The sequence below is a fragment of the Euprymna scolopes genome, chromosome 2, assembly GCF_053919585.1.
Source record: "Euprymna scolopes isolate OS-2025 chromosome 2, ASM5391958v1, whole genome shotgun sequence".
In the NCBI taxonomy this organism is placed as follows: Eukaryota; Metazoa; Mollusca; class Cephalopoda; order Sepiida; family Sepiolidae; genus Euprymna; species Euprymna scolopes.
This window is the reverse complement of record NC_136483.1, coordinates 179,709,237-179,725,394: the sequence shown is the minus strand read 5'-3', so window position 1 is coordinate 179,725,394 and position 16,158 is coordinate 179,709,237. Positions and strand designations below refer to the sequence as shown.

The 16,158-nt window shown below is 36.8% G+C and overlaps 1 protein-coding gene across 6 annotated transcripts in view; it reads right to left on the bottom strand.

Annotated features, from left to right (window-relative positions):
* Positions 1 to 16,158, bottom strand: part of LOC145299148 (inactive tyrosine-protein kinase transmembrane receptor ROR1-like) — a 1,518,258-nt gene that overhangs the window by 39,332 nt on the left and 1,462,768 nt on the right. For all 6 annotated transcript variants that reach the window (XM_080144380.1, XM_080144378.1, XM_080144381.1 and 3 more), the window contains one exon: positions 1,904 to 2,010. In XM_080144380.1, coding sequence (XP_080000506.1) covers positions 1,904 to 2,010 — 107 coding nt within the window. The remainder of the gene's footprint in view (positions 1 to 1,903; positions 2,011 to 16,158) is intronic.

Sequence of the window (16,158 nt, the reverse complement as noted above, 5' to 3'; positions counted from 1 at the left end):
GCAAAGCTAGAAAATCTACACAACAGCCTACTTTTAAACCACTAAGTCCTAGGACATCCACATTTCTTTACTATTGAGTTGAAACTTTGTGTAATGATTAAAAATAAGTTAAAATAGACAAATTGAAAAGAAGAGTTTTATTTTTAATTTTATTTAGAAAGCCAAATATTGACACTCCTGTACACAAGACACTGAATACGTATGATATATCTTCAACATCAAGATGCTAAACATTCAAGATAAAATTTATACAATATAATAAGAAGCAAAGCAGTTAAAAAAGTGACATTGCACTTTTGACAATAAATTAATGACTTACTATTGCACAATCATGTCAACACACCGGTTCTCACCAGATCACCAAAGTTAAGCAACGTCAAGCCTGACCAGTACCAGATGGGTGACCATTTCGGAAGGCGAGATGCTGTATGTACTGTGAGGTAAAATACCAGGTTGGGAAACTGGCATGGGCTATCTTTCTCTCAAGGATAGATGGGCCTCTCTTAAGCCATGGTAGGTAACCCATCTAGTGATGGCATTACGATAAAAATACCCTTGATAGCCCTAGCGAAGTATCAAGTATTCAGCTACCGACAAGATTTGAATTACACTACAAACTTATAGTTGAGTTCAATCTCTGATGCGGCTGCATGTTATATTACATTTATTGCAAGACTCATTTTGACATCGTCTTTGTTTATTCTGCTTAGCAATTACATTCTGCATGATCACACTGATACACAGGTTCTCACAAGGTCAATAAAGTTAAGTAATGATCAGCCGAACCAGTACCAGATGGGTGACGATTTGGAAATACTAGGCGCTGTATGTGCTCTCCGCTTTTTTTTTTAATTACATTTTCACCCCAAACAAGACACATTGCCACTTTGGTGTAGGGGGCTACTATCAGGGGCAGCAACTACTGGGGCACTATGTTGGGATTAGGGCAGAAAGATGTCGGTTCACGTTACACTTGAACTTCTGCATGTCAGTACAGTTAGGGAAGCAGGGACCTGGAATGGAATTCCAGAGTCTAGCGGTTCTGGGGAAGAAACTACTGGAGTAGAAAGATCTTTTATATCTAGGGATCTCTACTGTGTTGGGGTGGGATCTTGGCATTGTTTCCTGTTGCCCTGAACTTACATATAATTGCAACTTGAATTAAAACAATACTGACTCAGGAGAGGTGTGGTTAGAGATTGCGCAACTCTTGCCACAATAATTTTAGGTGTAAGCATCCTTCAGTGGATATCCGTAGTTTGACAAGACTGAACAATGTCGTTATATATATATATATATATATATATATATATATATATATATAGATATATAGGACGGCATTGTTTCAACATATTTGTGCGAAAACTCGATCATAAGTAAAAACACACTGAATATTTTCTTTGCATTCACTTTTGTGCATGAATTCATAAGTAATAATTTTATACGAAACTTGCAATACATGCATACAATTTGATAGTCTAAATCTAAGTTCGTATATCATTGAACCAATAAAATTTTAGCAAATTTCACAAGAACTTTTAAGAGGGTTCTAACAATGAATATAGATGAATTTTATCCTTTGTTCACAGTAATTATAAATATAGGGATATGTGCACAGGACAGGAGACTTGAATGGTATGTCTATATTAAAAGAATTGATGAGTTTTTAGATGTATAACAATTAAGATAGCAAGGACAGTTAAGAGATAGGCATAGATCTATAAATCTTATGGATTTAAAAAAATATTATTTGGCGTTCTTTTTATAGAATAGTATGAGCTAATGGGTTAATACAAGCGTCAAATACGTATTTTTAAACATTTCTAAAATGAAAAAAAAATGCCATAAATCGAAAAACAAACATGATTGGTTGAATAAATTCAGAAATTTTTATTAGACTTACCATCTTTAACTTTGAGTTTTCCTGTCGTATTTTTATGTCCAAAATTATTGTAGGCAATGCAGGTATACATACCAGAGTCCATTGGATCGGCATTTAGAATCTTCAGCCTGACAAAGAAAAAAAGGATAACAAAATTAATTCAAACAATACGAATGTAGAAAACTGAGTAATCTCCCTTTAATTATTGCCACTATTTCACTGTTAGGACTTAATTTGAAGAGTACTACTAAATAAAGTAATGGACATAACCAAACTTTAGCAGACTTCTTTTTTAAGAAATAGTCTGCAAATATGTTTTTTGCCATGTCACGGAGAGGTTTTCAACAACCTATGGACTAGGAAAACTATAAAGTCGATACAGCTTTGTATTATGTTACAACTATATGACATTGCGTGTGTAAGCCATCTTTTTACACGAGAAAGATTTGTCTGTGATGCTACAGTATGTAAAACAGCAGACGAATATTGATGATATTACATATCGAAAATCATGAGATACATAGATGGATTAAGTGTATAATGAAAGGCTTTCACTATCAAAAATATCTCACAACGAAGGTCAGAGTGCATAGCAGATAAAATGTTGTAAATATAATAACCAAAGTCAGAATAACCATCCTCAACAAGTAAATAACACCTCATTTCAGAAAAAAGTATCCTTATAATAAAAAAAGCAAGTCTGATTCTTATATATGGTCATCGATAAATTGCAGGCTAGTAAATCAATATTTGATTTTGAATAGCCAAGTACTTTTTGAGATTATGTTCTTCAGGACAATAAAATGCAATTTAATACACGACTGAATCGGAGGGTGATCTCGAGATAACTAAATCCATTATTATATCTTAAAGAAACAAACTAATTATTTTTTTTCTCAAATTACTTCAAAGTTTGAAACTTTTTTTTTTTCATGGAGTTCACTACTTATCAAGGTCCAATGGCCACTCGAGGATAAGGGTTATTGTGTGTACAGTAATCAAAAGGATAGTGTAGCAATAGTATTGGAGAATAAAAGAAGATAAAGGTCACAGGGAGGAGAAAAACAGGCAGATGGAAGGGATTTCCAGAAGTCTACGGTTCTTGGCATACGTTTTACATTCGACCAATCAATTGTATCGAGAAAAAAACAAAAAAAAAACACGAGAATTATACTATGTATGTAACTATCTGATAACCACAGAAAGATTAATCTGTATAATATAGGGAGATGTGCACAGGACAGAAGACTTCATTGATATGTCTATATTGAAAGAATTGATGAGAGTTATTGAGTTTTTGGATGTATAACAGTTGAGATATCAGGGACAGTGGAAAGAGGTAGGCATAGATTTGAGGAAAAGAGGAATACATAATAAACCAGACCAGGGATATATTAGTTCGGAAGTCAATTACTAAAAGCCGTTCAACACATGCCAACATGTAAAACAGACGTTACAACCGAGGCTGATTCAACATAAGCTTTATTTCCGCTTCTTAAACCAATATAAAAAATTGTTGGATTTTCGATGATTCAAACTTTTGAATAATCTCTGATTCACAATAACTGGACTTCTAAAGAATGCCCAATTTCTTGAGAGAGGGATTCGTTAATGGGATGAAAACTAAATGTTAAGTCGGTGTTGACCAACGTCATAACCTTTGAACTCCTTTCAGTTAAGCACTAACTACAATCCGAAAACCTTGCATGCCTAAACTAAAACAATTTCAGATTTCAACTTAAACAAGTGAAGCATGTATGGTCCCCTGTGCACAGTGAACGAGGCATAAAAAATGACTAATTTGCTCCCCTCTCCCCCATTTAGCCCCAAAAGTCCCCAAGGCCTTAACATATTTATATATGAGTTCAGCACCATGCAAAACTGCTAATAGGCATACACAGAAAATTTTGCACAAATATGGTAAAATAGTCCGAAAAATGGAGTGTTTTTATTAGCCCTAAAAGAGTCCCTGGGGCACACCCAAGCGTTATCACGAAGTATAGACAAACAAAATTATATAGAAATCAGTTAGTTACAACTTTTCAGAAAGTTTTATAAAAATCCAAGACATCATTTTTTTTAATAAGCACAAAAGTGTCAATTTTAGCCATTTTAACCCGAAACGCACCCTTATGGGGGGCAACCGAAGTTTTCCGGAAAATCCGTTTTGTTATTTTTTTTTTTTTACCCATATTCTGTTTAATGTTTGTGTAAAATTTCAAAAGATTCCAAGGCGTAGTTATTGAGAAGTGCGGACAGATGGACAAGGGTGAATTTACAGGTCCATCCTCCTTTTGTTGGGGGACCAAAAAAACAATTTTCAGACAGGTTTTCCATATGAGGGTTGTAATTGTATTTCATGAAAACAAGTAAATGATTCATTTACTCAAGATGTGTCCTGCCTGGTACAGACATTGACGGCATTGACTCTATATCTATCTTTCTCCCTCAAGGCATTCATTAATTAATTGTTGCTCATCATCCACAACTCCATTCATGCTGTTTCTCAAAAGTGTTTGATGTATTGCCATAGTATTTATTTATTTTATTTTATTTTTTCCTTTTTGCAGTTGTACAGACGTTGCAATTTCTTTCTGTCCGAGAAGTGTTCATACTGGGCGATTGTTTTGACCATTGTACTCAAAGAGATGATCTTCCAGGCACAATGAGATATGAAACTGACCAGAATTATTTTTTACTTCTATTACACCAGTCACTTGGTTTCCATGACCTCACATTACCCTGATCGGGAGATGGAAGTGGGTTTTTGAGTTTGCCCAATGGTCTCCCATAGACTAGTGTATGGAAGGAGGCGCCTTACGTTTTCTTTGACAGTAGTGCTGTCCCCCACACCTAGTATATCGAAATGGTCACCCCTCTAGTACTGGCCAAGCTCATTGGTGCTTAATATCTGCAATCTGATGGAAATCGACGCGTCAACATGATTATGCCGAATCTAAGTAACGGACAGAAATGCTGTCAAAACTTTCTAAAATGTCTATGACTAATCTCGCTTTAATTAATTAGCCAACCTTAAATTATGAGAATGGATTTGGCCTATTTTAAGGAAATACTGGGTTCCCCCATCCCTATCTCTCAAAATGCCATATAAAAATTAATTAAAAAAAAATCACAATTCTTTCTGCGAATAGTGCTATTAGATCAGGCCGTCTGAGGATATCAGCACACTGACTTAAATGCATGTAACATTGATGTTATAGTTTTTTCCTATCCATTTGCAAAATTCAATCATAATCTCCAAAGTAAAATATATAAAGAAAAATTTTCTTCTACAAAACAACCAAACCAAACACCATGAATAAATATTTGACGATATAAAAAAGAGAGTGGAAAGAGGATCTTGGATTTACTTTCGGCAGTTGCATAACTCTTGTTCCCTTATTTTGTCCTTTAGTCCTCACATTCTAGGAATGATGTTTCTGACAAATAGGGAAGAATTGCTGTTTTCTAGGCCAGAATCTATTCCATGAAAGACTTATCGTTGGCAAGTTTTTGATCTTAAAGTGAGATTTTTTAGCTCTTTACATTAAGTGGCTTCCTGCCTTGTCTGGAACGATTTCCATAATAAAAAATAAAGAACTTGAAGCATAAAAACATTTTCTAAAATTACTGTATTCGGTATCAAATAACCTGAAAAAGTTGATATGGCTTAAAACAAACAATGAAACCACTTCATGGCTGAGTTGTCGACCAAGTTTTTTTTTTTCATCATACACTGTATGAGTTTAAAATCCATCTGAAGACGTGCCAAGCATTAACACTGGCATGGCACGAAAAAGAAAAAACAAAAAACACTTCCTTAGGATTTGAAAGAATTTAATTTTTATGAACAATTATGTTTATATAAAAAAAAAAACGTCTTGCACTTGTCCGGTTTTAAAAAAACCCTTCAAATTTAGATTACCACATAAACAGTGCTTTTCCTCTATATATTCACACAAGATCACGATCAGCGCATATACTATGTATGTAGCTATTTCATAATCTCAGAAAGATTAAGTCTGAACAATACAGGGAGATATGCTCAGAACAGGAGACTCCAATGGTATGTCTATATTGAAAGAATTGATGAGAGTTCTTGAGTCTCTCTCTCTCTCATATATATATATATATATGAGAGAATTTAAAAGAATTTAATTTTAGTGAACAATTATGTTTACTAAAAAAACTTGTCTGGTCTTAAAAAAACAACTTTAAATTCAAATTATGAAAATGTTGGAAATTCATAACTAAAACTCGTTGTCCAAGACAGACTTAATCTGAAGTTTATTTGTGTTAATTGTAGTTAGATGATTATTAACAATTAGTCAATATACCCGCGCTTTGCATGGGACTTTGTTGTATGTTTGGGTACCCGCTTTGTAGGTACCCGAGCATAAAGCAAAGTCCCGACCTTAACCTTGAAAAATAATGTGCACCATCTGTAAGTTAGAGACCACCATCATGTCAGGTTTTGTCATGATCGGTCCAGTGGTGTGGGCTGTAGGAGAGTTGTACACACACACACACACACACACATATAGATACCATGGACGGCATGTTTTGGGGGGTCATCTATAAAAGAAATCTCACCTGTTTGTTTAAATGTATGTATGTATGTCTAAAACTTTTGAGAGAGGCGACGGATTTTCACGAAATCGGTATTGTTTTGAAGGTCGACCCTTCGGACGACAAATATCGAAAAATTGGCTAAAAATATTAACTCCTTCACCTACAACTGGACACTTTTCTACAGGGAGGGGTCGCAATTTTCGTCGATATTTTCAAAAGTCATCTCCTCTTTTCGATTGACTAGCCTTAATTTAAACCTTCGACACTTTCGGTTTGGCGATAGGCGCAACAGCAAAGACGTCACGTTTTGTTTTTTCACACTCTTTTCCTCCTTCGCTGTACGGGTTCGCGCCTGCCTGCTTACTACCACTTTTTTTTTTTGCTCAACACACACCTCCAAACACCCGGGCAACGCCAGGCACCCAGGCTAGTCTTGTAATAAGTAAGATTGTCCTTAGTGATTAATTACTGTTTTATATTTGAAATGACTTTGCATGGTATTAAAATTAAGATTTTTAACTTTTTGACAAGAATTCTTGTCAGTCTCAAAAGTACATATGAACACGTTCTTGCAATCGAATTCTGACTCTACATCGCCTTTATATCTGTCTGTATATCAGTCTTTATCAACATCTAACAATGTCACTATGTCATGGGTGGGGGTGGGTGATCAGGAGAGATTTCTGAGATAAAAACTTGGCATGAATAATCCCGGATTTACTGAAGCAAAACTAATGAAGAATGCGAAATCTTCTTAGAGAAGAATTTACCAAATCGAGATTGTCATGTGCGTTTGGCATGATGATGGCTTCGATTAAAACATCGACATGAGAACTGGAAGAGAACAATCACACTGCAGCCAGAATGTCTGAATTAGGTCGGCGAGGAGGAGGTTACGTTTAAATTAGTCATATGGTTAACAGCACTCGTCTACCTACAACCACTGTAGACAATTTCCCTTATTCTCTAACTGTGCCTAAATCTAAACCCAAATTCCCTGAATAAAGTTTGTTTTCTAGAAATACCTGCCCGCAGAACTCTGTCCTGTGGGTCTACTTTCCAACTCACTATAACATGATCACTTTCAAGTCCAATGTAAACAAGTTCTTGTTAAACCGTCATTTTAATCAAATTTTACCAAATTTGCACCACTACCAATCATTATGCCGTTGTCTCACTGATCATCTTGCACTCGTTAATCATTATCCTCGAGCGACCTTCTGGCCTTGATATATGGTGACTCTCCCTTGTAAAAAAAACTGATGAATGACAGGATTCTAAAGTATAAATTAAATAGGCAAATCTTTTAGTCACAGAATTAATAAAATGTTATAATTTTTATTTTATTTTTTCTCAACTTTGGTTCACTCCACTCAGACTTGAGGGGCTATTGTGAAATTCGTCCTTTTCAAGATTGCCTGTCTCAAAAAATACACAGTAAATATTAATGCAAATATTAATAAAACTCTTTATTTATTTTTTCCAACATAGATTTTACGTTTACAGTTTTACATGGATTATTTTTCTAAATAAATTTTTCAAATTTTATGCAAATTGAAAATATTGATTGATATATGAAAATTGAATAAAAGTAAACTATTTTTTTTATTCATGATAAACTACTTAATAGGCCAAACTAAAACTAATGAATAAAAAAAAAGGTTAAAACCGTACATAGGTTGAAAATTCACCCTCTGAGAACTCAAAGTTTACCCCTGGAGGTGAATTTCACCCCCATTGAGAACCTATGGTCTAGAACCTGTTAGACAATGTGGAACCTGTTGAGTTAAAAACGTTTTTTGATACTTTTCTAAGAAGGAGAGACTGGTGGTCACTGCACCAGTCATGGCTTGTCTGGTGAAGCGGCCATATGCTCCATATATTTGAGTAAACTTTTAGCTTTTGAATCCAAAAACGATCCCTGTTTTTCTTCATATTAGCTTGCAATGTAGTACTATCACTCCCCAGGAGGGTTACTTTGTTGATGAACGTTGGTTCGTTTTTGTCGCCGCTTAAAGAACCAAATCCGTTGCCACTCCGTTCTACATCATTAACGCTTCCTAATTGCAGTTAAGACTTTCTAAGAAAACTTTATTCCGCCAGTCAACCACAATCACTCCCATTCCGTGGTGTTTTTAAAGATTGTGTAAATAAACGTTGTTATTGTTTATAACAAGCGCTTTCCGACGTTGTCTTTTGTGTGCTTGGCAACTTTTCTTCCCTCCAGCAACAACCCAACCTTCGTCGACTGGACCGTACTCATTTCTTCTTTCTACGGATCTTAAAGCAACGTGAGCGTGGAAGGAAACAGAGAAAGACCAGTCGAAATATGTGGTAATCACGAAACCATCGGCCAACTCGGGTTCGTGAAGATATCGTACCACAGCAATGTCGACAGACCACAAATTTGCAGACTGCCACTCTGTGCAGAAGAGTACCTCCCCCATCTGAGAAAAGAGCTATCTGCAATGCCCTAGGAAAGAATCTTAATGGCTTAGCAGTCTGTGACCTGGTAATTTGCAACAACCCACAGCGACCTTTATTTCGGTTTAGTTAAGATAAAAAAAAAAAAATGATATTTAAAAGTTTAAATGTTTTTATATGACTTTCAAATTTTGAATGGTCAGAATAATCCATTCTTATTTTTTATTTTATTTTGTTTTAGCTATTAACACATTATTAAAATATCTGACTTGATGACAAATAAACCTAAATTCCTTCTCAGTGATTAAATTGTCTAATTTAATTTAAATACAATCTTATTAAAAAAAAAAATAATGGATTTTTGTAATGGGAATCACCGCAGACAATGCATAAAGCCACTTAATGCAAGGAACTTAAAAGAAAAATACGACTTCAAGGTCAAAAACTAATCATAAGAGTTTGCTGCAATATTTTTATCATATGAGAAGATTACATATTTACATGCATCACACACGGAATGATGTGACACAAGGTCAGAAGGTGGGAAGTGTCAAGTCAGCTTCCCTAAAGAAGGAGCATGCTGACATTCATTAGTAGAGGAGTCTCAGGCAGTAAGCAATGAACCTACTCCACTAAAAACTGGGTGACAAGGCCTTGAAGGGTGGACCTCCTAGGTAGTGGTGGTGTGTGTGTATATATATATATATATATATATATATATATATATATATATATATATATCCGTCTGACAAGTACTGAGCTAGATAATTAGCCAATCACCTTGAGCTTGATTGTAGAGAATGGATTCTTGATTGATATTTCTACCCAAGTCTCCAAGCAACTGACGCAGTGAGAAGACCCACCCTATTTAAATGACAAGCATGTTAAGAGGGTATAAGAAGGGTATGCCTTCATAAATTTGGGCAAGTCTATAATGATGTGTGCTAAGAACGAATCGGTCAGATGCTAGTACGAATTTTGTTGCATCCTCTAGTTTGCTTACCGTATTAAAACGAGAAGACCACTCCACTTCCGTTGATAGTAAGTGCAATTACATATTTGTTCTCTGACCAGATTTATGCTGATATCATTTTTTGCTCAGAACTACATTTTTCTATTTCAAGAATGACTTTACACTCAAAAGAGTTAGATGGATATATTCCAACCAAGAAAACTGCAATGCCTCCTCCTTGTCACAAACATTGCTCATGGAATGTGAGAACTAAAAGACAAAATAATTCAAATATGTTGTTTTCGCACGTCATTTATGTTAGGTGGGTTGAACTAGCTTCCTGCAAAGGAGAAAGCGTCAAAGATTAAATTCACAGACAGTCTCCAGTCACCTGTATAAATACACGGAGTATTAATAGAAGAGTAGACCTTTGGGTCTACTATTTTTCTGGTATTTTCCGATATTTTTCATTTCCGTGAATAATCTATTAATAGTGAATACAAAAACGTTTTTGAATTTTTGAGATGAGGATTTATTTACATTATTCGGATTACTGTTCTCATCTTCATTGTTATTTTCACAACGTTTCAGCCGATGTAACTTCCGAACTTTAGTATTCAAGAACCCATGAATAAAATACTTGGTAAAATTCAAATATAAATTGCACTCTTCTGGTGGTTGAAAGTTACATCTTCAGTGCAGGTGAAATTCCAAACACAATTGCGAATTACTTAAGACTTCTACCTAGTCATGGCCGATGGAATGAGAGCATGCTACTCCTGTGGATAAATAAACTTTGCACAAATTCCTCAAGTTTGGTGGAAAGAAACTCCCCCCCCCCCCCGAGTCTGGTGGAAAGAGATTCTCCCCCGAGTCTGGTGGAATGATTCTTCCCGAGTCTGGCCGAAAGAGATTCTCCCCCGACTCTGGCCGAAAGAGATTCTCCCCCGACTCTGGCCGAAAGAGATTCTCCCCCGACTCTGGCCGAAAGAGATTCTCCCCCGACTCTGGCCGAAAGAGATTCTCCCCCGACTCTGGCCGAAAGAGATTCTCCCCCGACTCTGGCCGAAAGAGATTCTCCCCCGACTCTGGCCGAAAGAGATTCTCCCCCGACTCTGGCCGAAAGAGATTCTCCCCCGACTCTGGCCGAAAGAGATTCTCCCCCGACTCTGGCAAGCTAAACCTGAAGAAGGTGGAGATGACATTGACTGAAACATTGTTAAAATAACACCTAAGATGAGAACAGTAGTTTGAAGAACATAACTAATACGAACGCTGTGCAAGTCAAGTAGATTCTAAATATGCAGACACACGTGAAAGGGTCACATAATTTTACTAATATAGAGATTATTCGAAGTTGAAGTAATTGAGAAGTCCAAGAATAGAAATGTTTTTAGTTTTACACTGAAAATCTTTTCAACATTGTTGATGCTTTCTTCCACTGTTTTCAATTTAGGAAACTAAAAAAAAATGACTCAAATAAAATTTAATAACGCTAATTAATTTTTTGGCTGCCAAATACAAGTTTATATTAATTAGACATTTTGAAACATTAATTTTAAACATTCTTTTTCTTTTTTTTTGTTTATTGAAGCTGTTGCTTGCAGGAGTTGAAGTGATGTTATTTGATCTTGAAATAATTGGCGGATAAAATATTAAAAAAATTTTTTTTTTTTAATATTTTATCCCCATTTTGAAAATGCAAAACTACATAATAAAACTGTTGCGCTTTTTTCCGGCCAATTCCGTATAACATATAAAAGCGAAGGTGCATTAAACTAATGAGAAATGAACATCTGGTGTTAATGATGCTGAAATTATTTTAAATTGACATGCTGGATGCAGTAACGATAACGACGGTTCGAGTGCATTCAGTGGAGGAGGGGAAATAATCATAAAAAAAGACAAAATCCTGATTAAAAAAAAAAACAAAACAAAAAAATACAGAGGTTGTGGATGGACGAGGGTCTGTGGATTATGGACGAGGTTATAATTTCGAATTATACAAATTTACAATTTTTGGTAATACTAACTTCCGAAATAGCATCTCACCTGTTTTTGTTAGCAAAATGCTGAAAAATGAGGTAAAATTCAAATGTAATACAAAAAAATACACAAAACAGATTAATAACAGATATTGAACTTCCTCTACCTGTAGATGAGCCAAATTGTTGCATCATTTGGACTGGTGTATCTACCACTAGTCTCTCCCTCTTGACTAGGGTTCCAAAAAGAGTCCCCAATCTAATAGGACCAGCTTTGTCAACTAAGCTCCAACCCCTGTCCCATCGCCACAATGTTGGATCCCTGTGCCTGTTTTACAAATATTTTAATCAATATTCTCTGATGAACTCAGTGCACTTGTGTCCCCTTAAACATACGTATCCATGACAAATCCACTTAGCAACAAAATCACACCCCTTCACTGTTGAGGTCTCTAAATGCTAGAAAGCTTTCTACTCTAATAGCCCTCAAACAGCTAGACTTTGGAATTCCTTCCTGCTATTTGCTTCCCTGACTGTACCGATATGCAGAAATTTAAATGTAATGTAAACCAACATCTTGTTAATCTTTCTTAGACATAGTTCCAAATAGTAGCCCCTTACATCCAAATGACGATATGCCTTGTTAGGAGTGAAGATGAGAAAAAAAAAGATGTAGTAAATAGTCTGACTGTCCGTAATGAATGAAAACATTTTACAAAAAGCAATAGAAAACTTAAAAATCACATTCAGAAAAGAGAACAATAAGGAGTTGATGATTTGTGGAGATTATTTTGTAAACCATTGTTTTAGATTTGTGCACGTATGTTCTTCCCTTGTGCATGTTATAGAACATTGTATCATCAGCAAATATACCCATCTCGGACACAATATTATCAGGGAAGTCGTTAATGAATATCAGGAATAATAGTGGTCCAAGGACCGATCCCTGAAGCACTTGAGCATTAATGTTATGGATGAACGTCCATCAATGAAAACCTGGATGATCCTATTGCCTACAAAGGATCTGATTATATTTATTATTCATCCAGTTATACCATACGATTTAGCAGCCCTCCATGCCAGACCTTGTCAAAGGCCTTGAACATATCAAGGATTATAATCCTGGCTTTGCCCGCCTTATCCATTGCATAGTATATGCGTTCAGATATGACTTAAAATATCTGCAGTAGACCAACATTGCCTAAATCCATACTGTTTGTCAGAGAGATTAACTTTTGTGATGTGCTAGACTAGTGCCTGATTGATTAAGGTCTCAAAGATTTTAGCAAAGAGGGGCAGGAGACTTGGATAGGGCGATAATTGAGGGGGGGGGTCAATTCTTTCACCAGAATTCTTGTACACTGGTACCACAGAAGCCTTCTTCCAGCTATTAGAAAAGCAAAATTTAGTAAAGTATTTGTTGTAGAGTTTGTAAAGTATGGGGACTAGCTCAGCTGAGCATTTCTTAATTAATATAGCAGGGATAAGATCAAATCTACACGCCTTGGAAGTGTTCTAATTTTTTAATAATATAGCGGACATGAAAAGGTATTTATTTGCTTCCTCACTGAGCAAATTAGGCACAAGGCCTTTTTTAATGTGGAGAGAAGTGGGGAGGGGAAAGGGAAAAGGGGACCAGCTCCCGAGGGGTGGGAAATGGGAGCTGGATAGTGAGAGTCATTTGGTATATAGGGTTTCCCCTACATGGACAAAAAGATTGCCACAAGGGCAATGGTCTTTGATTGTAGCATCTGCCGGAACAGATACTACATTTTGATCTTGGCCTGAAGGCTGTATTTATTTGCTTCCCCACTGAGCAAATTAGGCACAAGGCCGTTTTTTAATGTGGAGAGAGAGGGGGAGGGAAAAGGGGACCAGCTCCCGAGAGATAGGAAATAGGAGCTGGATAATGATTTGCCAGCTGGCCCATGCAGGGTTGCCCCTACATGGGCCAGAAGATTGCCACAAGGGCAATGGTCTTTGATTGCAGCATCTGCTGGAACAGATGGTATTTATTTGCTCCCCCACCGAGCAAATTAGGCACAAGGCCAATTTTTAATGTGAGGAGTGAAGGGAGGGGGAAGGGAAAAAGGGGACCAGCTCCCGAGAGGTGGGAAATGGGAGCTGGTTAATGGTCAGGCATGTGGGGTTGCCCCCACATTTGGTCTTTGCTAGTCATAGCTAGTCATAGCTTGCAGCATCTGCCGGAACAGATGATGTTTATTTGCTCCCCCACCGAGCAAATTAGGCACAAGGCCGATTTTTAATGTGAGGAGTGAAGGGAGGGGGAAGGGAAAAAGGGGACCAGCTCCCGAGAGGTGGGAAATGGGAGCTGGTTAATGGTCAGGCATGTGGGGTTGCCCCCACATCTGGTCTTTGCTAGTCATAGCTAGTCATAGCTTGCAGTATCTGCCGGAACAGATGGTATTTATTTGCTCCCCCACTGAGCAAATTAGGCACAAGGCCGTTTTTAATGTGAGGTAAAAACCAGCTCCCCTAAAAGGGGTCACTCTGGTTACCAAAAATAATAATTGTCCCAGTATAGAGGGTTTCCCCTCCATTGACTGGTACAAATTATCTTAAGTGCAGTATCTGCCGGAACAGATACTACACTTTGATCTTGGCCCGAAGGCCACAAAGATCCCTCTAGCGGACATGAAAAGATGTAATTTTCAAATCATAAAGCGTGGTTTCAGTCCACATAGGGATATTTGAGAGGGAGTTGTTTGTTGGCTCTAAGGTGGAGTTGGAGGTGAATCACTGAGCAAGCAGTTCTGCCTTCTCGGTTGCCGCGCATGCAGTCTTCTGAACATTGATTAAAGCAAAAACTGTTAAACATTCATAACTGAAACCAGACTGCTTTTGGTCTGGCTCTTTCTGTTGCCATCATTATCACGTTTCATAGTGTCGAGAAGAGACCATGTCGTGACGCACTGAGTATATCACAGTAACAATAAGTTAAACTCATTCACATTCTCGATGTGGGTTAAGTGTAATTAAGTCTATGTAGCAACTCAATAATTAAGTCTATGTAGCCACTCAATAAAGTTGACCAGTGTAATACTAACCTTAATTCAGCCTTGTTTTCAAAGTGGGTTAAGTATAATTAGACTTGGCTAATAGACAGGTGAAAAAGAGAAAAAACTGTTCGTATAGTTATATCTATATATCTATAAAAGTGAAGGTGTCTGTCTGTGTGTCTGTGTACATTTTCCTACCAAATAACTCGAAATTTGGCATAAGGGATATTGAGATTTGGGAAAATCTTTTTAATCCGTTTTAGGACAGTAATTTTGCTGTTAAGGGGTCAAAATTCAACGATTTGACCTTTGAGAACTCTACCAAACTCCTCCGCCAATTTTTGGGTCTAAACACTTGAAATTTTAAATACATATTACTTGGACAGAGATCTAGCTTTTTAATTCTATTTGAGCCCAAAACATTAAATGTTAAGGGGTCAAAATTGGGGTCAAAGTTAAAAATAAAATTGACGTCTGCGGTCTCTGCCAACTTTTCTCTATGGTAGTCAAGGAAGACTATTATATAGAAAGGCATTGCCGTACATATTCAAACTTCTTAATATATACATAGGCACATAAAGTAATGAACAGTACATAGGGCCCGAGCAAAGCCGGGCGGAACTACTAGTATATTTATAAAACTGTTCCGAAACCTAATCATAAAAAGACTACCAAACAGAACACGGCAAACCTAGAAGAATAAACCACGAACAAAACTCTCTCTATTCTCTACGAGTGGTTAGAGTTCCAGACGTTTCTTCTTGGTTTGGCCATAATGATTGTCTGTTACCAGTATTATCACTGCATAGTAATGAGGAGACCCTTTCTCGTAAAACGAGTATGTTACAGAAACGGCAACAAAGAGAACTCCTACTTCAGTGTGTAAGGGGCTTTCTGAGTCCAGTGAAACTCATATGAATGCTAGTGACCAAAGCCGAGAGGACGTTACCACCACAAAGGTCGAGAGAAACTTGGAGAAGAACGGTGGAAAGGGAGAGGAAAGCTATGCAGCATTCTTGGGGTTCACTGGCTAGGCTGGCTCAAGATAGGCGGAGGTGGAGGGACTTTGTTGCTGCCCAACACACCACTGCATGTAATGGTTGATGATGCTGATGATGCTGATAGTAGTGAGAAAAGTTGATATAGTGTTGATCAGTATAACACTAAGCTAAACCCAGCCTCATTTTCAATGTGGGTTAAATAAAAGACGAGGCTAGTGTTCAGGTTGGTTGATTATTATGTTTTACGGCACATCAACCCTTTTCGAGTTATTTAAAGCTGAATTCGGTCATTTTGGTAAAAGTTTTTATGCTTCATGTTCTT